The 26,689-nt window shown below is 36.1% G+C and overlaps 1 protein-coding gene across 8 annotated transcripts in view; it reads right to left on the bottom strand.

Moving 5' to 3' along the window:
* The window catches only part of Btk (tyrosine-protein kinase Btk29A), a 950,018-nt gene that overhangs the window by 144,488 nt on the left and 778,841 nt on the right, over positions 1 to 26,689 (bottom strand). For all 8 annotated transcript variants that reach the window (XM_081737808.1, XM_081737807.1, XM_081737809.1 and 5 more), the window contains one exon: positions 805 to 866. In XM_081737808.1, the coding sequence (XP_081593934.1) occupies positions 805 to 866 (62 nt within the window). The remainder of the gene's footprint in view (positions 1 to 804; positions 867 to 26,689) is intronic.

The raw sequence follows: 26,689 nt of genomic DNA, 5'->3' as shown, positions 1-26,689 counted from the left end.
ATGTTGTGCCGCGAGTACAAAAATATTATGGAACACTGCCTCAGACAATGGGCTACTTGCCCATCAAATTTCGTTCATATTCGGCCAGTAGTTACCAGGCCCGTATTCAGAGAGGTTAGGGGGGCCGGCACCCCTTAACTTTTGCTACCCCCCTAAATTTTCACGGTAGGCTTGCAAATGAACTATAATATGGTTGGATCGCCCCCCCCCTAACTTCAGCCGTCCCCCCTACATTTTTGGGCTGGCTACGGGCCTGGTAGTTACCGAGAAATAAAGTACTCTCCCCATAGAGAGCTCCTGATACACTTATGAGAGAGAGGGAGACACAACGCCCTGACAACGTGTTTGTCGCTAGGTTGGACGTAGTTCATCCGGTCGGTAACAGATGGCGTTGGAGCGATTCAGGCCTGTAAAGAGCTGTCATGCCAGTGGTTCGAGTTTTATACACCTGGAGTGAAACTGTAAGCTCCAGTATTACTCTGGGAGCTTAGTAATACAGACAGTTTAACCCTCTTAAGACTCTCGCAGATACGGACACGGAACAGTCTTCCTTTGCCCCCAACGATTTAGTAACCTCTTCATAACGGACAACAATTATTCTCAGTTCACTCGTATTTATCACAGAAAATACTTGCCGCAATTTGAATACAAATCTAGAATACAGTGTGGTACAGAATACTATTATCTTCCTGCTCAAGAAGTAAATGTGAAATACTGACTAGCATTCAACACAGTGCCATGTTTTTACTTTACGCTAGCATCGCAACAACAGTGATAAAGTACAAACAATATGAAATATCTTACCTTTGCTTTGGACGAAGGTGTTCCTGGTGTCCCTCCAGGCATGATAGGAGTGGATGGTGCACCTGAAACGAAAATATGGAAGATTAGAAAATTTATTCTAGAAATTAAATTTTACACATTTCAATCAACACGGTAGGCTTAGCACAAATCTTTCTTCTAAATAATATGTATATCACAGTGCCGTGCCGTGGAAAATCATTGGCCGGGGCGAGTATAAAACGGCATCCCCGTACATAGAGGTCGACAGACCAGACGCGAAGCGCCACTATTATTGGCGCGAAGCGTAAGAAAATTTTCAAAAATAAACCAAGCTTTTCCTTGATTTTGAGCACTTTTTATTATTTTCCTTCCATTTTATACATATCTTTTCTTTTTTCCTACCGAATGTTGCACCCCCTTACTTCGGCGCCCGGGGCCGTCGCCCCGCTTGCCCCTCCACGGCATGATACTCTGTATGTTATTTATTTACAGTCTTGCAAATACAGCCAGAAAATAGTTTTAAATGAATTGACAGCAATCAAATACAGGAGAGCCTTTGGAACATGGTCACTTCCTCACTTGGGGAGGGAAGGGGACAATGATTCCCCTGAGTTTGAGAAAAACAGTTGTTTTTTTAAAAAAATAAATTTTAAACTAATATATTACTAAAAAAAAACATGAAACTCTTGCCGCCCCCTCCGTTGCAAAATCTGAAATGACGCTACGGCTTTGGAAGGACGTAGGTCAAACTTCTGTATCTTAAAAGTAGGGTCTACTGTACCATTCTGGTATTCGCCTTGTAACTGAAGAAAATTCTGGAAAGACTTCAGTCCGATCGATCGGCAGCCGAAGTCGGACTCGGAATATGTCTAGGGTCACTACATACTGATAAGTGGAAAGCAGGACAAACGGATTCGAAAAATCATCTATCAAAACCAGATTTATCCGACAAAATTGACCAAGTAATAGCATACTTTTTTTTTTTTTTTTTTTTTTTTTGCATAAGTTGAAAAAATGTTCTGGAAAGACGAACAGCGTACGTGGATCAAGATTGAAGTGGCATATAAGAGCAGTGCGCAACAATGTTTTCAGAGAGTTTGTGCCTATCTTACGGTGGCGCGATGGGTGAAAGCGTGAAAATAAGGACCCTGCCAAGGATGTTATAAAATAGAGGATCTGCCCATACGTATCTTTATCATGTGAAGTCAATGAAGCCGAAAAACAATCGAGCATCGTCTGAGCCGGCACATCTGATTGGCTACTCTCGTTTCCGCCATGATTGTTGGCTCGAAACATTACGATCTTAGTGGCGCGGAGTGGGCAGAGTAGGTGTGGCGAAGTTGTGACGTATGGCTTCACGATTTTGCTGTATGGGCAGATCATCTATTTTATAACATCCTTGGACCCTGCACTATGCTATACTTCAAGGGCAGACGCGTCACAGGTTCCAACCTACTATTGTAACTTTTTGCACCAACATCTTCGTCCGGACTGTAAAGAAAGCGACGGCACGTCCGTACATGGGACTCCTGTCATCTTTCATGACACTGCTCGGTGTTACACGGCTAATACTGTAACGGACCTAAAGCGTCGGTAACAGTAGGAGAAGCTGGCACATCGTCTGCATTTACATGACATGTGGCCATGTGATTACGACCTTTTTGTCAAAATGAAGGAATCACTTTGCAAGAAGCATTAAGACACGAGAGGCCATTATTCGTGTCATATGGCGGCGATTCTCCTGCGAAGAATCGACATAGTTGGACGCGCGAACGGTGTACGACATCTTCCACATGTGTGGCAGAAGGTGATAGAGATGGGAAGGCAGTACATTGAAGGAATGTAACATGTTATTCTGTTCATAAAGCCAGCTGCGAATTATAACAATGCTGCCATTACTATTTACCCAATCTACATACGTATCACAAGACAAACAAATAATTTTACTTGATTTCAGGCACTGAATAGTGGATAGTGAAATCGAAAAGTCTAGAGTGAGAAAACTACGTCACTTGTATGCAAAGCACGCGAGAGTGTGCAAAAAGCAAATTGGGAAGCTTTTCGGAAAATGACCTTTGGATAACCTAAGAGGAAGTTGGGAAGGCAGAATGAGTAATTGCACCAATCCTGATTGAAATGATAGACGATAGTGTCCAATGGCCAAGGGCGCCGATCCTTGGGGGCCGGGCCACCTAATGCTCATGTGGTCTCCCCCCCCCCTTCCTTGATACAGCAGAAAGTTTATTTTTACTAGAACATAATATTATTTAGTCAACTTCTTTTAAGTTATACAAATATAGTTAATTCTATAATTGCAGGGTCTGCCTTCATAATGACTATATCTATACTGTTATAAGTATTTTTTATGAATATGCAATATTTGGCATAATCTGAATTTAATTTGTCTTAAAATCCTCATATATGCCTTCTTAGATTCTTGTCTGCAAACCTAACACACATCTGAATGACTCCCCCTCCAAAGTTACAGAGAAATCGGCGCCCTTGCCAATATCAGTTGTTTCTGTACCGAGGATTCATCAATTCATGGAGTTCACTTTTAAAATGACAAGCTACTCTACGAAAAACACGCGATACATTAAAAAAAAAAAAGACAGTACGTTTAGATGAAACCACGACAGCTTCTTGTACGTGGAAACAAAAGAAGTTTACGTGCCGTGTCTTTTATAGATAATAGTAAATGGAAGGCGTTCGACGAGAAGGGATTGGAGCCAGTGAACGGGTCACCAGTCATGTAGAAACATTGCTCTTTTGTGGTCAGTTCAAGATACGATGGCAAAAAGATCAAAGAAAAAAGAAAGAAAAAACAAAAGTCCAACGTTGACGACGTTTCTTCAAGTGAAGCTCAAGAATGCCCAAGCATCTTATCCAAAAGCTTCGCAAGGGCTTTTAAGATAAATTGGAGGTACGTGACATCATCTTTCCACTACAATAATGTTAGAAAAAAGTCTCTATCTAATGTTTTTCTTTTTTCGAAAGAGAGGCTAACAGGAAGACAGACAAGACAGTAACTATTTTAGACTACGATTCTTCAATGCTATCTTGAAACGTTTCTCTTCATAACTTAAATGTCAACATTAAGTCTATATTACAAACGAACCAACTCAAGTATAGATGACAGTTTTGAATCATTCAAAACGTTACATTAATACACAGAAAAAAAACATCCATCACACTACTGAATGAAAACACTGAAAATGACCAGAGTTTAAGAATGTAATGCAGCGAATACGTAGCAATTTTATCATATTGGCCGAAGTAATAATTTGCAAGAGGTCCCTCTAAATATATATCGGACAATTTAATTTGAGTTTTGGTGAGATGCACTTTTATGATTTTGGATCTCAATGAGTACACGGAAGCCATTATATATATATGATCGGACCCAGGATTTTCTGAGGGGGTGCACCAATAACTATCAGTACATTTGAATCAAATTTAATTTGTTTTAAATGCCTTTAGGCATCTGTGATGTGTATGAGGAACTGACTTAAACTATTGTGTTTAGCAAAACCGCTTTCTTTTAAGCCCGAAACGGAAACATGACATGAAATTTTAGGAAAGTATTGCTATTTCCACTGCCAGTTTCTCACTTTAGATAGTGTATATTCAGAATGGAAGGGGGTGCACGTGCTCCGGTGCACCCCCCCTAAATTCGGCCCTGTATATATATATATACTGATCTGGCGTGAGAATATATTTTACTATTGATAGTAAGTTTTCTACTGCTGATTTGTCATCAACATTTGAGTTCCTCCATCCAAGACCCTGGGTATTCTTAAATGAAGGCTCTTTTTGAGATACTGAAGGATCTTCTAATAAATGGATTATCAATATTTTACATAACCTGTATCAATCAAAAACAGTGACTGAGCAGGAATTAGATTTATTTCTTTATACGGCATTACCGGCATCTATGGCTGCAAGCCCGTTACATATGAAGGATTACATCCGCACACTATCCAGGGAAGGGAAAAGGAAGAGAAGGAAGCAACCTGGATCTGTATATTAAGTAGCCTATCATCCCGGAAGTTACCTAGTGTGAATCAGGAAAAACCTCACTCATTATACGTTTTAGGTGCTTCCGATTGACCTCTTTATCACCTACTCAGAATTTCTCTTAATTCCACGTTCAAACCCCACTTCTAAGTTAAGTAGAATGTTCTAGTTTGCTTTATTTTCCAGATTTCATGCAAACTTGGATAGTTTTAGCAACGTCAATCACCGGACAATGTTACAAAAAAAAAAAAAAAAAAAAAAAAATGCACAGTTGTTTGGAGTACAAGCAAATCAGAAGCAGTTCGAATTAATTGGAATACTATTAATTCAGCCATTATATATCAGTAACACAAGTTAATCAATTTTGATCCTAAATGATGTACTAAGTCTGAAAAATAAAATCAAAATTTCTTGTATGAGTTAAATTTTAGTAATAATTTTGGTTCCTCATTTTAATTTTCGTCACTCACTAAACTTATCATTAGTATATCAAAGGTTAAAGGAGTAACTCGTTTGTGATATTAATATTCGTGAATACCAAAAGCTTTCGAAATAAATTGATATTTTACACTTCAGATCAAATTGGTAAAATATTTGTGTAGTTTTACTAATTTAATTTGAAGTGTAAAATATCAATTTATTTCGAAATACTTGTGGTTTCTTTTGTACACCGAACAATGGTGCATTCTTCGTGACATATTGTTCAGTGCTTGGCGCTGGTAAAAATGCCTTACCAGGAGATCCGACATACCTTTGGAATGACACTGAATGTGATGAAATTACAGTAGCTCTCAATAGAAAAGGAGCTCTACCGGATGAAACCTAGACCGTTTAATACCATTTCTCCTTATCATCCTTAGTGAGTGGAAGGTTCGCTGTCAGATCTGAAAAACCATAAGTTTGTGGTGGACAACACCGCATCTACAGATTTTTCTGGATTCTTCCATTTCCTCCTACATTCTCACTCCATACATATTTCCATAAAAATTCACTTTCATTAATCAGACTTCTTTAGCCCACACAGTGTAACTGAGAGATGGTAAATTAAAGCTTTTATCACATTTTATTTCCATGATAAAAGAACTGACCTGGTTTACTTTGTCCAATTCAGTCAGAAATCTACTAATGGGGCCTATCACATCCACTATTTTTATACCTAAGTATTCAGACACATATTAGCTTTAATTGGGGAGGGCACGTCGGCTCAGTAGAAGAGCAGTTACCTCTCGTACGTAGGGTCTCTGGTTTGATCCACGGCCAAGTAAGTTTGTAGTGGAGAGCATCGTATCCTTGCGATTTCTCACCTTACTCTCGTTTTCTCCCACATTTTAATTGCTTTGATCATTGTCTACTTTACCCTAAAGGGCATAATCGCGGGACGTTAAACTGAAATATTTCATTTTATTCCGCTTAAAGATAAGAAAGAACGAGCATATACCTACCAACAATTTCAGCATTACATCACTGAATCCGTCTGGGAAACGTAATCAGAAATCAATATCGCCATTGATGTCAAACTCTAAAGCCGAACTTTAATTTTCTCAGTACAGTCACAATGGCCTAAAAACACATCACTTATAAATCTACATGTATTTTGTAAGTGTTGCAACTGGAAGTCTTAGTTTATTTAATTTAATTAGACCGAACTCAACAACATTGGTCTTCATTTCTTGGTGCTCATTGTCAACTCTTGAATTCCAACAACATCAGAGCAATTAATTTTTTTTCGAAGAGGTTAATATAGGATAGTTAACTATGTCTTTTCCTTTAATTGAAGTAACAGCGTCTTTTGCAGATGATGGAATCCATCTAGTCTGACTGGAATTTACCCCCCACCAATGCTGGTTTCTTGGAATGAGAGTAATTATAAAGAACAGATACGTAATTAAGAAACTTAGCCTTAATGAAAGCAATGTTTGTTTGCCCATACTGGAGACGTTGTCAGCAATGCATTTCTTCCCAGTAATCGAGATTCCTTTGGCATTTCCCCAGAATGGCCGTCGTTGGCATATCTCCCGTTCTATTGAGTTCTGGAGGGTCTTGTGGTCTGCCAGCACTTTTTTTGCTTCTTTTATTCCATGAAGGTCAAAGAGCTATGATGACATTCTATTGCAATTTCAAGTGAGGGATTCGTCTATTAGTCTGTGTAGAACACCAATTACTATAAAACTACGACGCTGAAGTAGAAATCTTCGAACAGAGTAATTTAATGTGATAATGGGATGTAAAACAGAAAGCACCTGTGAATAGAGCTATAACTGGGCCTTATTCACCCACGACAAACATCCTGGCTCCCTTATTCTATGAACTGGGAATTTGCAAAGTGTTCGATTTTTAATATTCCCTATTTTTTTTATAACTTTAGCCTCAATTAGGTCTAATTATTTTATTATCACTTTCACTTTAAATGAATTATTTTAACGAAACTACATCTTACTTCAAACGATTTTATTTTTAAAATAATTTTTATTGTGATGGAGATTTTTTTAACTTTTAAATATTTCTGAGTTATATTTTGTACTCAGTAAAAAAGAATGGGGTGTTGACAGCATGTGTTTGAACAACTTTCCGAGGTTATTACTGGCCTGTGTTATTTTAATATCTTTGTACCCTTTGGCTAACTGGGAGTCTTTGATCGGCCTACGGCCTCGCGTCTCTTAGGTATCAGCCTTTGCATCAAGAGTGAATTTCGTTCATTTGCTCTTAACATTTCCTGAATTTGGTCCAGCTGGGGGCTTTGCTCCCTGGCCCCCGTGTTTACTTGGCCTACGGCCTCGCATCTAAAGTTTGTTTTTGTATTTCAACTACGTAAAAGATAAGATTTTGTATCCCAAGAAAACGTCCATTTAAGTAACATGGTTATTTCTTTATCCCCCCTTTAGACCCCTTAAAAACTAAAAATATTCACTTTGGCAATTTTCCTGTGGGTTAGTCCGAGAAGGTTAATCATGCGAAATTTTATCATTCTAACCGTGCCGGAAGTGCCTAAATGTTTTAGGATGTAGATGTTCTACATAAATAACATGGCAACGATTTTTCAGTTCTCCATTAAACCAAATTTACAGTTGGAAGTTTTTATTTTTGGTGATTTACTTAGATAACGATAACGAAAACATACAAATATACCAAATTTCAAGCTTTAATTCCAATTCTAAGTACCTAAAATATGAAATCATAGGTCAAAAAAAAAAAAGGCTCATTTAAATAACATGGGGAATTTCATCATTCCCCTTTTAGATCCCCTAAAAATGATAATTTAAAAAAATATTCAGTTTTGGCAATTTTCCTGTGGGTTAGTTCCGAAAGGCTACAACCACGCCAAATTTCAACTTTCCACGTCAACCGGAAGTACCTGTTATTTTATGTCTGTTCATGTAGTTTTATATATAGTTAGGATATCTAGTAGCTAACAGTAAGAATTTGTATTAGTTTTTATTTTTGCTACAAGCAAGAGTTCATGCAGTACACTTTACTTTATACCAAATAATGTTCAACGTATTGTATTTCCGATAGTGCTGTTAGAGTGGTACCATCCCGGTTTTCATTTGTACACCGAGGATCATATTGCACATAAGATGGTAGTACTGCTTCGTTGTCAGAAAGTTCAAACACTATTTTCGTGAAAGTTTACCGGAAATATAACACGTTGTATGTTACTCGGTATAAATGTAAAATGTACCGCATGAACCTTTCCTCATAGCAAAAATAAATAAAGAAATAAAAAACTATTACAAATTCTCATCAAAACTATTACAAGTCATTTACTATATATTTCTGATATGGCTACAAGAGTATTAAAATAACACGAGTTTTTTAAACACTACAATTTTATATGATTTTCATACTGTGTAGAGCCTACATGCTTCACTTCCTAAAGCCAGCCCAAAAATGTAAGGAGGGGGCGGTAAAAGTTAGGGGGGGCCCGATCCAACCATATTATAGTTCATTTGTAAGCTTATCGTTAAAATTTTAGAGGGGGCAGTAAAAATTTAGGGGGGGCGAGCCTCGCTAAACCCCCGTGGATGCGGGCCTGCATAGTCACATACAAAAAATAAATTCCTATGCACCGGACCCTCACAGTATAGATTCGATGTATTGATATTTTGTTACGCAAAATCAAAATTTTGAAACCCCAAGACAATCGACCGTGTCATTTTTTTTAATGTCCAAAAAAGTTTAGCAATTTTGGATAGGGAGAATACACGTAAGACGGCCATAAAAAAAAAAAAAGTTCTGTGCAGTGGATCCCCGGGTATGGATTTGGTGTATTTTGTTAATACAGAATCCAAATTTCAAAATCCCAAGACGATCGACTATATCAAATTTTTAATGGGCGAAACTGTTTAGCGATTTTTAATACGGAGAATACATGTAATGCAGCACACACTTTCCCTCCCCCCTCACACACACAAAAGTCAATCGTTTTGAGGTTTCGAAATTTGGATTCTGCGTAATTTATCCTGGTGTACACTGCACAGAACTTTTGTTTTTGTGTATGGCTAAGTTACGTGTATTCTCCCTATCCAAAATCGCTGGTTTTTCGCCCAAAAAAATGACGGTCGATTATCCTATGGCTTCGAAATTTGGATTCTGTGTAACGAAATACATCGAATCTATACCCTGGGGTCGGGCATACAGAACTTTTAGAATTACGATTTAGATTTCTCGGCTTTCGGTATCTATGGCAATGTTAGCCCGTCACGTTTCAAGGATGACGTCCCTCGGCGAGCACACTATCCGGCAAAAGGTAAAGAAGGAAGCGGCCTGGGACCTGTAAATTAGGTACCACCCCGGCATTCGCCTGGTGTGAATGAGGAAAACCCAGGAAAACGTCATTCAGGATGGCTGGCCTGGAAAAACTTTTTACAGTTTTTTCGAACGAGTGTCCCCCCGGAAATCGAACCTAGGACCGTTCGCACCGAAGACGAGTGTGTTAGCAATTACGCGGGGCCACCACAGAGCTTTTATTTGTGAGAAGTGTGTATGTGTGGCTGTTATTAGCGCAGTATTTTTCATAGTCTTTAAATTTTGAAGTTATTCACTAAAACATTCAAACGAGTGGGAGGGGAGCTTAGTGAAGAAGCTTAATGAAAACTTGTTTACGAAAGGGCTAAAAGCAAGAATTTGTTCTTTCAACGCTCCAAAAAGTTCAGTTTGGTTACCATTGTGTAACTACCTCATAAAGGACGTACATAAAATTTTAGATGCAAACTTGGGTAACAGTTAACTTCAACTACGTGACCAAGACTCGAAAGACTAAACATTTATTCCCACTAATTGCGTTTATCGTTAGAAGTTAAATTCCATGCAGAAACATGAGGAGCTCTTAGGTCAATGTAGCTTTGAATAAAGCAAACAGCAAGCAATTCAAGTGGCCACACTAACTACGAAGCCCGTCGTCGCAGTCATCCAACCTACAGAGACTCATTAGAAGAAGTTCCTTTTCTACTAAACGATTATTTTAACTTCAGTAATTCCATTGCTGTCCCTGATGCTGACGCACTCCGCCACCATCTTTCTTCCTTTTGTGCATACGATTCTATTAAACAAGCTTCCAAAACACTCATCAATGGAATCTCAGAGAAGCGGAATTATGCAACTTCTTCGCTGGAGGAGCAAACTCCAATTGTTACATCAGAGTTCTTCCATAGAATTCATTCCAAATGCTAAAACATCTACATTCAAACAGTTTTCATATAAAGGATAGAATGTTTCGACACGTACTGAATGAGCTAAATAGATTCTTCATAGAGACACAAGGTAATAAGCTTATTTTGTCCTTTGTCCTTTTGCTATAATAATAAGTGTCCGATCATTATTTACACAGAAGAACTATATCGCTTATGCTCATGGTAAAGTTCCCACGCTTGGATACATGTCTAATTGAGTTTTTTAAATACTAATTTGAGGCTGTGGAATCCAATTGAACTATTTTAAACAAGTCAGTCCGTGGGGTCATGAGAAAAAATGACCTCAAACTTCGGATATTTATTTATTTATTGGTCACCTATCAAAGAAAAGGAATATTCACATTTACAATCGGCTTACATAATTACAAACTTTATAAATGTTCAAATACAACAAAACAAAAAGTGGAAAAAGGAGGAAAATAAAATTTATAAATATTTGTGTGTATGGGATATGAAATATATATGATTACCGTTACAATCACCGTTACCGATTACGACGTTAACGGATTGCCTTCATTAACGAATTCAGCGAAGTTAATCTCTCTATCTGCTGCAAGAAACAGAATTTAAAAAGTCGCTTACATGCATGAGATATGGGATATAGTAGTTAACTACTGTTAGTACATGCATGATATGGGATATAGTAGATAACTACTGTTAGTACTTGCATGAGATATGGGATATAGTAGATAACTACTATTAGTACATGCATGAAATATGGGATATAGTAGTTAACTACTGTTAGTATAATACATGCATGAGATATGGGATATAGTAGTTAACTACTGTTAGTACATGCATGAGATATGGGATATAGTAGATAACTACTGTTAGTACTTGCATGAGATATGGGATATAGTAGATAACTACTATTAGTACATGCATGAGATATGGGATATAGTAGTTAACTACTGTTAGTACATGCATGAGATATGGGATATAGTAGATAACTACTGTTAGTACTTGCATGAGATATGGGATATAGTAGATAACTACTGTTAGTACTTGCATGAGATATGGGATATAGTAGATAACTACTATTCGTACATATGGGATATAGTACATAACTACTGTTCATACATACATGAGATATGGGATATAGTAGATAACTATTGTTCATACATAAATGAGATATGGGATATAGTAAATAACTACTGTTCATACATGCATGATTAGGATTTTAGGATTTAAGATTTCTGGGCTGTCGGCATCTAAGGCCATTTAGCCCTTCACGTTTTTGAGGGATGACGTTCCTCGGCGAGCACACAATCCGGGGAAAGGGAAGGAAGGAAGCGGCCTGGGACCTATAAGTTAGATACCACCCCGGCATTTACCTGGTGTGAATGAAGAAGACTCAGGAAAACCTCGTTCAGGGTGGCTGGCCTGAAAAAGTGTTGTACACTTTTTCGACCGAGTAGCCCCACCGGGAATCGAACCCGGGGCCGCTCGCACCGTAGGCGAGAACGTTAGCGACTTCATACATGCATGATATATGGGATATAGTAGATAACTACTGTTCATACATACATGAGATATGGGATATAGTAGATAACTACTCTTAAAGTTGCGTTATCCGTGACGTATTAACGAACTCGGCTGTGATAATAGCTCTGGCTATCTATTGCAACAAACAGAATTAAAAGATTTGCATCCTTTCCAGTGTTATCGTACGGAGTAACTGACGGACGGACTAGGAACACAATTTTACATGTTTACCTGTGTAATCTAAATAATAATAATAGAACGTCGATAAAAGAACACTCAAAGCAGCATTTAAGCTCTACATTAGGCCAAAAAGAATAGTATTAGATTTTCGAGGTATACTCAAAATTACTGCGAGTATACCTTACACACACTTACTTTTACCTCCCTCTTCTTTTCTTCCATCAAAATTTGCAGTGAATATTTCACACACTATCCTTTGCTGTAACTCCCAAAAATCTAACTAAATAACCATACAGTAAAATCTGTTTCACGATATTCATCTTCTAGTCTTTAATATGGACAATTTCAGCTAAAACAAACAAACAAACAAACAAAAAAAGTCTCGAGTATTTATCGTCAGATAATGTGAGGTGTACGGTAACAATGGAATAAGTGACAGTAAAATGCGAAAATGGGTCGGATTATTCAAGGAAGGTAGGGAAAACATGCTACAGTTCAAACTCAAGATCTGATCAAATCTTTTGGCTGGGAGGAATTTGACCATCCGCTAATAGTCCAGACCTTGAGCCTTAGCGACCAGCAATTTTCAGCCATTTGAAACTCTCCTGTGCGGCAAGTGTATCGGAGAAGCAAAAATGACCGTGAAAAGCTGGCTATCATCACAAATGGCAGAAATCAATGACGATGGTATTCAAAATGTTGTTACTTACGATAATTGTTTAAAGCGGTAAAGAAAATATGTACATTCATGTCCAAAATGATTGCCCCATATCTATAACTGTCTTCTTGTAACAATATAATTTGATAATGATTTTGCAGGGTACTTGTAATACTGATACTATCTGTACAATCGGGAAATGTATATTTGTGGCAAATTTCATGGGAAAAGAATTATAAATATGAAAATTAGAATGAATAAAACAAAATGGTGCTAAATGGACAAGAAAGTTTTATTTTCGTTTTATTGTTCTTATTTACTGTTCTTTTGACATAAAATTTGCCACATACATGCCTTTGCCCATACTAACATTATAAGAAATACCGGGCTAATTCGTTATCAAATTATATTCCTCCAATAACATATTTATAGACGTGACAATAATTTTGGACATGAGTGTACATGAAAATTTACAACTATATGTAAATTCAGAGTTCTTAAAACAATGTTTTTTTCTTTTTTCGTTTTTATTATAAAACGGATCTTCATAAAACATAACGCTCGTATTTACTATATTTATTATATATATATAGTGGCATAAATACCTCTTAAATACATTTTACCCACTCCATACAGCTATGATAACGGTTATGATAGATTGCATATATGATCACCATATAATAGAGGTCTCAACGCAACAATGATGCCTCTCTTTTGCAGATGATCCAAACATTTACATTAGCCGTTATGTTGAAACTTCACATAGCAGACACTAGTTAAAAAGTGAGTGGGAGGAGAATCAGGTGGAGTGTCCCATTTACCCCATTCTTCATCGCCGATGCAACACTTCCTCAAGTGGAAAGGCGATTGGCTTTATATAGGCAAATGAACTGTCAGCATCCATTATCATATAGTCGACACACCTACAGCACATCCAACGCCCTGCCTTTATTATTGGAAAACATGATGGGAACGGAAAACTCGGACACTTTGCTTGATCCAACTACATATTTATTACCTACACGTCAATCTGTCTAAGTGTGTCTATAAAAGCCTTGCATGTAATGTTACATGTATCAGGATTATAATCTAGTTACATGGAGATTACACATGCTAAATGTTAAAGTCTGTTGTACGCACAATATTAAACCAAACACAATATTATTTGCTTATTTAATTCTGATTTATAAGCTTAACCTCGGCCATAAGTCTTCAGATTATCATGGCGGAATGCTGTCTGCTGACTATTACAGAAACAAAACAGCAACATGCAGTGCTAGCTGCGTTGAAAAGCGCGTATCTGCATTCTAAATATTCTATTATTTGCGCAACCTGATTTCAATTGAAAACATTTGAAGGGCCAGGGGAAAGAACGCTTTCAGTCAAAAAAAAAAAATCTCCAACACTCATTTTCTAATTTGCTGTAAAAATAAGTTTTTCTTTACATATATACAATATTTACCATGATATAAATTTAAAACTATTTTTCTATCAATGTAATTACAATGGTTATTTAATGAATAACTTGTTTTTTTCCCCCCTCTCCTGAAAAATTTCATTAAATGGACTGAAAGCGTTCTTCCCCCTGAACGCCTAGGCTAAACTAGTTAAGCTAGAAACTTGAAATTCGGACAGCATATAGTATTTGTGACCAAGGGTGCCCATGTAATAGTTTCCAAGGGGGGGGGGGCAAGTATAAGCAACGTTTCGAATATAGTTTCAAATTTTGCTGTAACTAATGTAAAAATTCTATTGGGTTTTCGATGTTCTGAAGTACAATTTCTTCTAGGGGGGGCGAGCGCCCCACCTTGACCCCCTTGATGGGCGCCCAAGATTGTATAAGGTACCACTCAGAAATGATATTTGGACATTCAATGTGGAAGAATAGGGGAAGAACAGGAGTGAAACTACCATAATATGTCCAACTTCAGCCATTTAATATCGTATTTTTACAAAAATAAGCCACATATTTTTTTTTAACCTAAACGTCGACTGTGAAAAATATAATAATAAGCTTCATCTTAAATTTGCGACCATCCAAAATTATTGTTTATGTACATTTAAGTCATATACAGTTTAAAATGCTAATTTCTCATTTTGAACCCTCGCTCCTCACGTTTACGTACGGTATGTATACCCCGCATCACACAGCTCTTGCTTTAAAATACATCAGGGCCAGAAGTCAGTTTTGTTGCCATTTGACACACAAAGGCCAAATACCGATCGTTAAAATAAAAACTTAGTAGTGAATGGCAATTGGAGCCTTGACATCGATTGTTTTCGAAATACTAGAAGTATGACACTATTTAATAAAAGCAAATCACTATTTCTCCGCTGAAATTAATGGGACTGATTGTGAGTATATCTTCTACCTCGAATTTTAGAGTGTCTTATGTTCAACTACTATCTTTTTCTCCCCCCCCCCCCGAACTATAAATATATGGTGTATTTTCGAGCGAATACAGTATTGAAATAAATGCGAAATTTCCAGTTTTACATCCTATGGTTATGCCCTTTAGACTAAAGTAGACAAATGATAATCAAGATAATTATAATGAAAAATCAGTGGAATTAGAATGTGGGAGGAAACACGAGAAACTCGAGAAAACCTACGAACACGACATTATCGGAAAGTGGCCTGGCCTGGAATCCAACCAGGGGCGCCGGGGTCCCGAGTTTATATTTTTGTGAATATGTATTTTTTTAAAATAAATATACAATATTTGGCATAATTTGAATTCAATTTGTCTTAAAATCCTCATATATGCTTTCTTAAGCCCTTGTCTGCACCCCCCCCCACCAAAAAAAATCTGAATGGGTCCTCCAAAGTTACAGAGAAATCGAAACTAAGATCCAATCAGGGACTCCTAGCACCAAAGTTGAGAGCTCTAGCAACGAAGTACCGTGGCCTCGAAAAAAAAAAAAAAAAAAATGCGGACCAGGAGGCAAAAGAAAATAACATTTCGTTTCAGTGTTTTGCTTGCTTGTGTTACTTTGCAGCAAATTCAGTGCCTGGAGGTACATTTGGAAGATATATTGTACGAACATAATCAACATAAAGTAAATGCGTGCCGCAATCCTCATAATCTAAAATTATCTGTCGACAACAACCTTATCAAACTAATCTCAGTGAATATGAATGCACACGAACGCTAATATGACGCTAATGGAGAAGCTCAGTTGGCAGTAATAGCAAAAGGAAATCTACTGTACATAGCACTAACATGCTAAGTCACCATAATTAATAACGCCAAATACCTACAGCAGAAATTTCCATGTCTGTGGTTACGTTTGAGATGATATAAATAATAAACAACTCTATTCTTTCCGCATGATACGGAATGAGAGAGAGAGAGAGAGAGAGAGAACTCGTTCGCTTCCTAACTTTGTGCTGCTGCAAGCAAAAACCTCGCACGAACCACAAGATGTTACGTTCTGAAAGAACAAGCTAATCCCACTACGTTACAAATTACGTGTGAAGAAAGTAAATACCTTTAAGACTATACACAGCATCAACGTACGAAAGAAAGAAAGAAAAAAAAAAAAGAGCTGCTCGTATTTCTCCTGATAAGATTTCAGACGGTTTCCTCGGATGCTAAAGACCTTAAAGGATTTAGTCAGTAGAATTTAAGATCTCTTTCCTTTCTCTCTTTTCCTTCAAGAAACTCTACAAGGTACAGCAAGAAACAAGAAAAGTTAAGAAAAAAAGACTTACTTGTGCGAAAGATATTGCCGCTGAAATAGGATGAGATACCTCTCTCGTAGGAGAAATCTTAAAACGTGCACCGACGGCTTCAGTGTCTCATTTGCATCTCGAATGCTCAATGAAGATATATGTCAAAGAAAAAAAAAACTAGAATATTTTATTCACGTCACATACAACTCAACTCTCTTATTATGAGCGCTCATATTTGCATGGTGTAATTTTAGAAGTGTATACACTAACAACTTTCGTGCTAACTCTTGCATTAAATTACAGTGTTCACTAGATGCATACGGCACGATTTGCCGATACCAAAGCCGATAGCTAAGAAGTTTCTCAAGAAGAAGTAATCGGAACAAGACTTCTGGTACAGAAAGATAAAAGCAAAGGAAATCACAGCATTTTAATTTCATAAACCATTACCAGTACTCCATGACTTCTGTGGTTTTTTTACTTTTCTAAAACCACATGCTAAGTTGTTACGATGCTAAAAAGGATTCCGAAAGAGCAAATACATGGACTACGTCTCTCTTCTAGTTTACGAAGATTTGTCTGGTCTTACTGTTTAAACTAGTAGTTGTAAGATATGATGGATGGTTCGAAAGCCTGACTTCATAATTACACATCTTATATGTATGACAGTAGTGATGTGAGGTGGAAAATGTTCCGTTCTAAACAAACATCAGTAATCAAATAACAATTCCGCATTAACCATAAAATTGACTGAATTCATGAAAAAATGAAAGATCGTTTCAAGAATCTGAAAATTTTCATGGCTCAGAACATTTCCAGTATTATGTAGGAACAAGTGAAACGATTTTTCACGAATCAAAAAATTTTCTGTCGAGTATGGAAAAATTGAAAACTTTTTATGAGTGAAAATTTTCATCATTTTAAAGCAAAAAGTAAAACAACATTTCGTGAATCGGAAAGTTTTATTGCTCTGTAGAAACAAGTGAAAAGAATTTTCATGGATCGGAAAATTTTTATTACGATGTAGAAACAAGTTGAAAATTTTTCATAAGCCAGTTAATTTTGAATATTATGTATAGTAACGTTAGGTGGAAAATTTTCCGGACATTGGACACAGCTATAAAACTGAATTACCGTAGAGGAAAGCTAGCTTTTCGGAACCGGAAAATTTTTCTAATATTTCGAGTTGGAGAAGTAAAAATTTATACAATATTTCTCTCTCTCTTTCTATGGGAAGCCCGGATTCGATTCTCGGCGGGAGCTCATGTGGTTCGGATTCCACGTTAATCGGTAGGTCCAAGTCTCATATAGTCTCGCTGCTGAACGGGAATTCAACTCAACTCTCTCTCTCTCTTTCTCTTCCCCCCCCCCCCTCTCTCTCTCTCTGCGTGTGTGTAAAGTGCATGGAACATATATCAAGTTCACAGAGTACAAATCTCCCATCCCATTGTTTAAAATGTAACAAGAAAGCGAAAAGAAAACTTTGTGAATTTTTCAATTATTTCAAAAACAGAAATTCAACTATTTCTTCACATATAAGCCTGCCTAGGTAATGAAATAACCACATAAAAGCTCCTTACGAAGAGTTCTTTATTAAAAGTTCCTTATTTTTGTACCAGAAAATTTGAAATGCTTTGATTTTATTGTGTTTAACACTCGTAAATTAAAACTTCAATTGGAGTTTTGTATAGTCAATATCTTAGAGCAAATATTTTGGTAATAATACTACCATTATCTATAAAAAAAGTATTAGAAATTATAAGTATTCGATAGAACAAGTACATATATAAGAAAAAAGAAATGTACTTTTTATTTTGTAAATTAAAATTAAATTACTTGTTGCTTTTAGAACGCAGCGCTAAGAGCGCAGGTTTTACGTTTCCTTTATTATTTTATTGAAATAACTACACAAGTCAGCTTGCTTATTAGCTACATTTTACTTTCTCTTCTGAATGAATATATGAATAAATAAACGTTTATTTCCAGAAAATGTTCAGTATTTGTTTTCATGACTTACTTAAACTGGAATTTTTGGTAGTCGAAAATTTACAGTATTTATATATTTGCAAGTACATAAATCCAGGAAAGTAGTAAAGATGAGAAAACTTCATCTTAAGCGTATTAAACTGACTAAATATGATTTTCTGAGATTAAGGGTGAATTCTGAGGGAAGAACACATTAAAATTTTTGAAACATTTTTGCCCTTAGATTTTCACTTCATTAAACTTTTTTTCAGACAATATTTCTTACCAATGAATTTTACGACTAAACACGATGTATATTTAGGAATAAGTGGAGTATGTTTTTATGAATCTGAAAATTTTTCGGAAAATTTTCATCACTATATATATGTAAACTTTTATAAAATACTAACAAGTCAATTTTTGATTGAATGAAATGTATTGGATTTTTTGGATCAGGGAGCACAAAATTTTTGAATGGTCCCTAAATCGAGTTTTCACACTTTTTACGGAATGAGCACATCACTGTGAGTTAAGGGGGCAGACTACTAAATATTTTTGAAAAACTAATAATTTTTCTTTTGCCCATTTCTCGTAAGTGGAAAGAGGTAATAAAATGTAACTTATCACAATAATAGATAATATTACTCTACACCAGAAAATACGAATCGGAAGAATTTTCAGTGTTGCCATCCATAGAAATTACAGTGTGACCAGAATTTGAATTACTTAAAAATCTAGGTAAAGGCAGCGACTAGAAAAATGAACTCAACGGTAATTGATGACTTATCATGCTGTCTATGTTCCTTATTTACTACTTTTTAAATAACATTTCTATTTATTTTATAAACCTTACATAAATTATTACAAAATAAATAAGTTATTACAAAATAAATAGAAAGATTATTTAAAAAGTAGTAAACAAGAAACATAGACAGCATGATAAGTCATCAATTACCGTTGAGTTCATTTTTCTAGTCGCGGCTTTTACCTAGATTTTTGAGTAATTCAAATTCTGGTCACATGGTAATTTCTATGGATGGCAACACTGAAAATTCTTCCGATTCGTATTTTCTGGTGTAGAATAATATTATCTATTATTGTGATAAGTTACATTTTATTACCTCTTTCCACTTACGAAAAACGGGCAAAAGAAAAAATATTAGTTTTTCAAAAATATTTAGTAGTCTGCAGCCTTAAGTGACAGTTTGAGTTTGGCTACACTGTAGTTCGGCCAACAAGAATATTTTTGCCTGAAATATATTGGATCTTTTGATTCGAAAAAATAAAGATTGGAGGGATAAACAAATGAAGAACGGGCCTAAGATTAAAAGCATTGGGCGAACGAACGTTGGTTTCAAACAGAGAAAAGAATATTTGTAGACGGCAATGTTTTCTCACTTTTCCGTTAAAATTACCACTCTCTAATTTATTGAAGTAATGTTTAATTAACTTGCACGGCTTACCTATATACTCAATCTGAATACTTTTGTAATAACTTAATTAATTTTATAGAAAAACGATAAGCTAGATAAAAAATATGTATGTCATCGGGTTTACATATCTCTACAAAGTTTCACAGATTGGTATGGATGTGTCTGAAACGTACGTTGCTAGATTAGACACCAACAAACAAATAAACAGAAAACTTACTAAATAAACACATTGTAATAAATATTGTCACATATCTATGCTGTGAACTAATAAAAACCTTTGGAATAAAAATGGCTTGAGAATGAAGTTACTGTTTGAAATGTGGGTTGGCCATCGACATGTTAGCATAGAAGACAGCAACTTCATTTACTTGTGTTGTGGGTCCATGTAAATGGCAACGTTGCATTTTCATTTAACATTGGGCGCATAAAAAGTGTACAGCCCAAACGGCTCGTCCGATTAAAAAAAAAAAAATCCTTCACTTTAAATTGAAAACATCATATTTGGAGATGGTTTCCCCTCTTACATTTTTTTTTTTGTAAGTGATAATAACAGTTACCCTATATCAGGGGATTTTTAAGACACACTGTATATATGCTGTAACCTAATAAGAGACTTGTATGTAATAAAGATGATCACATATATATTTTGTAACCTAATAAAGACATTGTAATAAAAATGGCCACATATTTATGATGTTACCTAATAAAAACATTGAAATAAAGATAGTAATGTATTTATTATATGACCTAATAAAAGCATTGTAAAAAAAAAGGTTACATACCTATACACAATAAAAGCATTGAAATAAAGACAGCCACATATTTACGTTGTGATCTAATAAAACCATTGAAATAAAATGATCATATGCCTATTGTGTGACAATAAAAGCATTAGTCACATATTTATGTAATGATCTAATAAAAGCATTGTAAAAAATGGACACGTATCTACGCTGTGACAATAAAAGCATTGAAATAAAATAGTCACATATTTACAGTGATAATAATAGTTACACATTAACGTTGGGATCTAATAAAAGCATTGTAAAAAATGGTCACATGTCTATAGTGTGACAATTAAAGCATTGAAATAAAGATACATATTTACGTTGTAAAAAGTGGTCACGTATCTATGCTGTGATAATAAAAGCATCGAAATAAAATAATCACATATCTACAATATGACACAATAAAAGCACTGAAATAAAAGTATCACATATTTACGTTGTGATTTAATAAAAACACTGTAAATAATGGTCACGTATCTACGCTGTGACAATAAAAGCATTGAAATAAAAATGGTCACATATCCACGCTCTGACCTAATGAAAGCATTGTAATAATAAAATACGTGGTTCACGTGATCTGCAAAGTAACTCGACTCGCGATCTTAATACTGACAGAAATCTTCACCCTTTGGTTCATACAATGCATTCTGAGGTGCTCACTGAGGAACATAGGGTGCCCATGCACAATCCTTTTCTCATCGTCCCTCGAAATTGAGTCCTTGAGAAGGACTACCCCACGGCACGAAAATCTCTCGGGAGAAACATTGGTACAGCATGTAGTCTTGAAATATTATACGTACTTTATAATTCACAAAACAAAACGTGAAAATAACAATAATGATGTTCCGTTCTGTTAAGCACTACGATTGGTTGATTGTTTTGCAACAGCAATACTGAAGCAAACAGCCTCTCCTACACGGTTGAAGGATTTCTTCGAAGCTTCTGTTAGAGATGATGATGAAGACAGACAGAGAAAGCGAGAGCGAGAGAAGATGATGATTTCTACAGCATCTCCGAAGAAGGTGATAACAAGGAAAACCATGACACAGTATTTGAGAGAAGCCGATGTGCACAATAGCACAAAATGAGGGAAGTATGATGACGCAGGAGATTGCGTCACATGAAAAATCTAACTCTACGGCCATGGGTATTTTTTTCTTGTTCAACTTAGACAGTCGAAAGAAGATTCAAGTAGTAATTTACGTACCCGAAAAAAGAAAAAATCAGACAGAGGGGGAATAAAATATTAATTTTAAAATGGAGGTTACCATTTTCTTTCGTACTTTTTTTTTCGTACTAAGAAATAAGTGACGTCAACCTCACTAATGACGTGAACTGGAGAGGAAAATTGTATTTCGGATTGAAAGAGCTGTCTTCCACCTTTTCTATGGAAACTTACCCTCTTATTACGTACGTGGGTGGGCAAGATTTCTCTCGATAAATAACCAACTGCCAATTCTAACCCGCGTACAATAATCAAATATGAATGCAAATGCAAGGAGAACGATTAAGAGCCTACACTAAGCTTCCCACCACTTTCTCCCTTTTGTGGATACCTTAATAGCACAATAGCAGGAGTTCCCAACCTAGGGGCGTGAAGATCGAGCAAGGTGAGCCAAAAACTAAACTACACTTATAATTACGAATATTAGGAATGCTGTAACAAAGGAACACTAAATAAAATGTTTTAGATACACAGAATAACTATTTAGTAAGAACTGTCGAGAACTAAGAATAAACTATAATATTACAAGCGAAAGAAATCTTTGAGTTTTACGTCCCACGGTTATGCCGGTTAGGCTAAATGAGACGGTGATGATGAGTAATGAATGAAAATGGTGGAATGAAGAAAGTGGGAGGAAACGAGAGAACCTCGAGAAAACCCACGCACACGGTGTTTGTCCACCACAAGGTTTACATGGCAGGGGCTGGGATTGAACCCGGGACCCCAAGCACCAGAGGTGAACGCTCTACCACTGAGCCACCGCGGCCCCTAGTATTACAAGCGACTAACGAAAAAAAAAGATGCTGAAGGAAGATACATGAACAATCGATAAAACCAGCTGAGTTGAACAAAATTATGTACATGTGTGTGGAAGTTTATGTGCAGTTTTCGAGAAAATGGAGGAAAAACTTTTTTTTTCGTAAACCTAAAACATTCATCCTGTACGAGAACCATGCTGAAATATATCATCATTAAGCACTTCATTATAATACGAGGAATGATCGAAAAAAAAGTTACAAAGCATAAAATGTTTCACTGTAACTTAACCCCTTCAGTGCGTAATTTTCAGACGCGAACCGCTGTAAAAAGTGTAGTTTATTTATTTTTTTTTTTTAGAACTTTGGAATGTGTTATCTTTAAATAACTTTTGAACCTCTCAAGCAATCACAATGACATTTTCGGCATTATGATATTTGTTGCTTCTAATTAGCTACTATAACTTGTCATTGTCGTATTTATGGTTATCATCATCATCTTCATATGGTTAGGCCCAATTTTCAGATCAAGCCCAATTTTTCTGTGTGGTCTCTTGGGGTTCCTAGGTGAGCGCAAACTCGCTAAATATTGTCGGGAATAACATTACTCATACTATGGGCAAGTATATTCGCCATACGCAATACAAAATGGCCAAAGCAAAATGAAAGCGTATATATACGCCATCCGCACAGCAGGTGCGTTTTGAAGACACGAGTTAACTCGCCACCCACACTGAAGGGGTTAACGAAAATTTACAGTATTTGTAGACCAATAACATGCCTGTCTTGGTGAAAGATTTGAAGACTACGGATTCTGATCATATATACACATGAGAATAAGGACATTATAAATGATGACTCGTCTGGAAAATTGGTGAAGACTATAAGTGAGGTCAGTAGTGCGGTTCCTGTGGGCCAAAAACACTACACCTGCTGGCATTCATAGGCAGAGAGAGGGCTAAATTACAAAGCAACATGTAGGGAAGTGGTGTCGTGCTTTTAAAGAAAGACGGACCAATATTGTTAAGGCTGCAGACTACTAAATATTTCTGAAAAAATTAATACTTTTTCTTTTGCCCGTTTTTCGTAAGTGGAAAGAGGTAATAAAATGTAACTTACCACGATAATAAATAATGTTATTCTACACCAGAAAATACGAATCGGAAGAATTTTCAGTGTTGCCATCCATAGAAATTACAGTGTGACCAGAATTTGAATTACTCAAAAATCTAGGTAAAGGCAGCGACTACAAAAATGAACTCAACGGTAATTGATGACTTATCATGCTGTCTATGTTCCCTGTTTACTACTTTTTAAATAATATTTCTATTTATTTTATAAACCTTACATAAATTATTACAAAAATAAATAAGTTATTACAAAATAAATAGAAGCATTATTTAAAAAGTAGTAAATAAGAAATATAGACAGCATGATAAGTCATCAATTACCGTTGAGTTCATTTTTCTAGTCACTGCCTTTACCTAGATTTTTGAGTAATTCAAATTCTGGTCACACTAATTTCTATGGATAGCAACACTGGAAATTCTTCCGACTCGTATTTTCGGGTGTAGAATAACATTATCTATTATCGTGGTAAGTTACATTTTATTACCTCTTTCCACTTACGAAAAACGGGCAAAAGAAAAATTATTAGTTTTTCAAAAATATTTAGTAGTCTGCCCCCTTAATGACGATCCCGAACACAGTGGTAGACCCACTGACGTTATACTTGGAACGACTAGAGCACCCCTTCTACAGCCTTGACCTAGCCCCAGTGATTTTCACCTTATCCCTGTCGTTCAAAAGTTGTGTGGTCCCTGATCCAAAAACTAACTATTGGCCAAGATCACAATCTTATGATCCATTTATAGTTTTCGTATTCTTTTTTCTTTTCTTCATTATGCACACAAGAATAAATAATTACTACATCATTTTATACAAAAGTACTTCATAAAATTTCTTACATACCCTTGAGGAAAATGTTTTACGCTCACTTTTTAAAATATAATAATCAGTTTGTTTGTTTAAAATACGTTCTCCTCCCACATGTTAAGTCCGGTTTTATATACATACTTAATAAATATATATTAAATCCCAGAATGAATACCGCCTTTTTCTTTTTATAGCCACTTCTGAATAGGCATGATCCACTGAAGTCTCACAGCATTTGCTTAGTGGTAGAATCACAGTCATAATCTAGGTCATGGATGAACTCGCCTCAGCCAATCACCAACTCTCACTTTACATCTTATGAACGTGATCAGCTGGTCTTTTCTTCAAATATTTCTTGCATTTTTTTTTAAAGCTCCATCTTCATTCTTGCAAAGAACAGGGAAACAATCTTCTTTACCTTCTTTTACTACGTCATAAATCTCCAGGTATTGCAGCTGCCACACCAAACCCTGTCCATAATTCTCTCTTGCTTTTCCAGCATCAGTGATGCCATATTTAACGTTATTGTGCTAAAAATTTAGCATTATTAATATACAGTTCGTATTTAGAAACTTGGTCTTACGCCTCCCTCGTGCACAAAGGATCAGAATAGCGTCCACTGAATGAGTGACGATCCGAGCATACAAAAAACAAAATTATACGAGAACGGATGAGGTTCATTGCTCATAGCCCCATAGGCCATGTCCCAAGCAGGTAATCCAACGTTTCCCAACCGGTGTGCCGTGAATGGGCCGCCGGTGTGCCGCGAGGAATCGATCAAAAATTTTCAATTTTATAGCAATCAAGTTGCAAAACGTAGGTAAAAATGTATATTTGTATTTCACATTACTATGAACTTCTAGTATGAATCTATAATTTTAAGTTTAATACCGTGTTACTGTTCTATACATTTCTAATGTTCAAAAAAGTATTTGTTATCATTGTTATGACCATTATTGCTTCTTTATTGTTGCAGACTATTTCGTAACTTGAAAATTTAAAATATCATTCAATCCTTTCGACAAAGTACCTATATTTGTGTTTTAAAAGTAAAAGAGATTTGTTTGTTCGTTCTGTGCCGTTGCTGTGCCATCAGTTGTAGCTCAGAATACGTAATAAGTAAATGCAACCAAATAGGGATGGAACTGATGCACAACACGGTACTTAACTGTAAAATTATGGTTGAATTTAAATAAAATTCAAATGTTTCTAATTTAGAAAATGACTAGTTGGGGAAAAGGGTGAGAGGAAGAGAAAGGTTGTAATTAAAGAATAGGAATGAGCACTAGCCTGATATATCCAATGAAGCTGGCGTCGTCCTAGTCATCTGGAACGATGAATGTTCTGGAGAAGTCTGGATTAGCTGGAGACAGTCAACATCTGGATCTTAATCCTGTTGAACTGCAAGGGGCGTCGATAATGCTTCTTTACGATAATGTCCTTCTACATCTTCATTCTACTAGACTGTTGGAGCCTGTTGAGTCTGCGGTGATAAACCAACAGAATGATACTCTTTGACTATGGAGTCGGTGGTCCTCCAACGGTGCGATCCGCTTCTCTCCGATGATCCTGCACCTGTCCCAATCGTGTGTTGAATACCCCTTGTTGTTGTGTCCCCCTTGGTTTTGTCAATTCAAGAATGATGACCTAATCGGGAAGTATCAGGCTGTACTTGAAGGTATGCGAAAAGGAAAGAAGGAAGCTAGTCGAGTTTATTTAACAAATATGCATTTACAATAGGTGTCTGAGAATGTACAGTTCTAGTCAAAGTTTTCTTTCAATGAGTTTTCAAAAGTTCATGTTTCTTTGTATCCAATACATAGTTACTTCACAGTTCGTTATTTAGTAATCTTCCTTCTACGTAAAATGTTGGATACATGTTTTAAAAAGAAAACGTATTTTTAAAAACCTGAGTCCAATATTTTATTGCAATTGTTTTCTGTTTTCAAATTAGAATGAAAAATAAGCATAATGATTTACCACGGGGAAAAACCAGTGATCGAGATTCCTTCTCTGTGAGAAGGAGATCAATAATCACAGACAAAATACGTACCTCTGTGTTTTATATTTACAAATATTAATATCTATAAGTGTGCCGC

Source organism: Thermobia domestica, chromosome 14 (genome assembly GCF_964235325.1).
Source record: "Thermobia domestica chromosome 14, izTheDome1.hap1.1, whole genome shotgun sequence".
NCBI classification, from domain to species: Eukaryota; Metazoa; Arthropoda; class Insecta; order Zygentoma; family Lepismatidae; genus Thermobia; species Thermobia domestica.
Note: the sequence above shows the minus strand (reverse complement) of the source record. Positions and strands in the feature narration are given on the sequence as shown.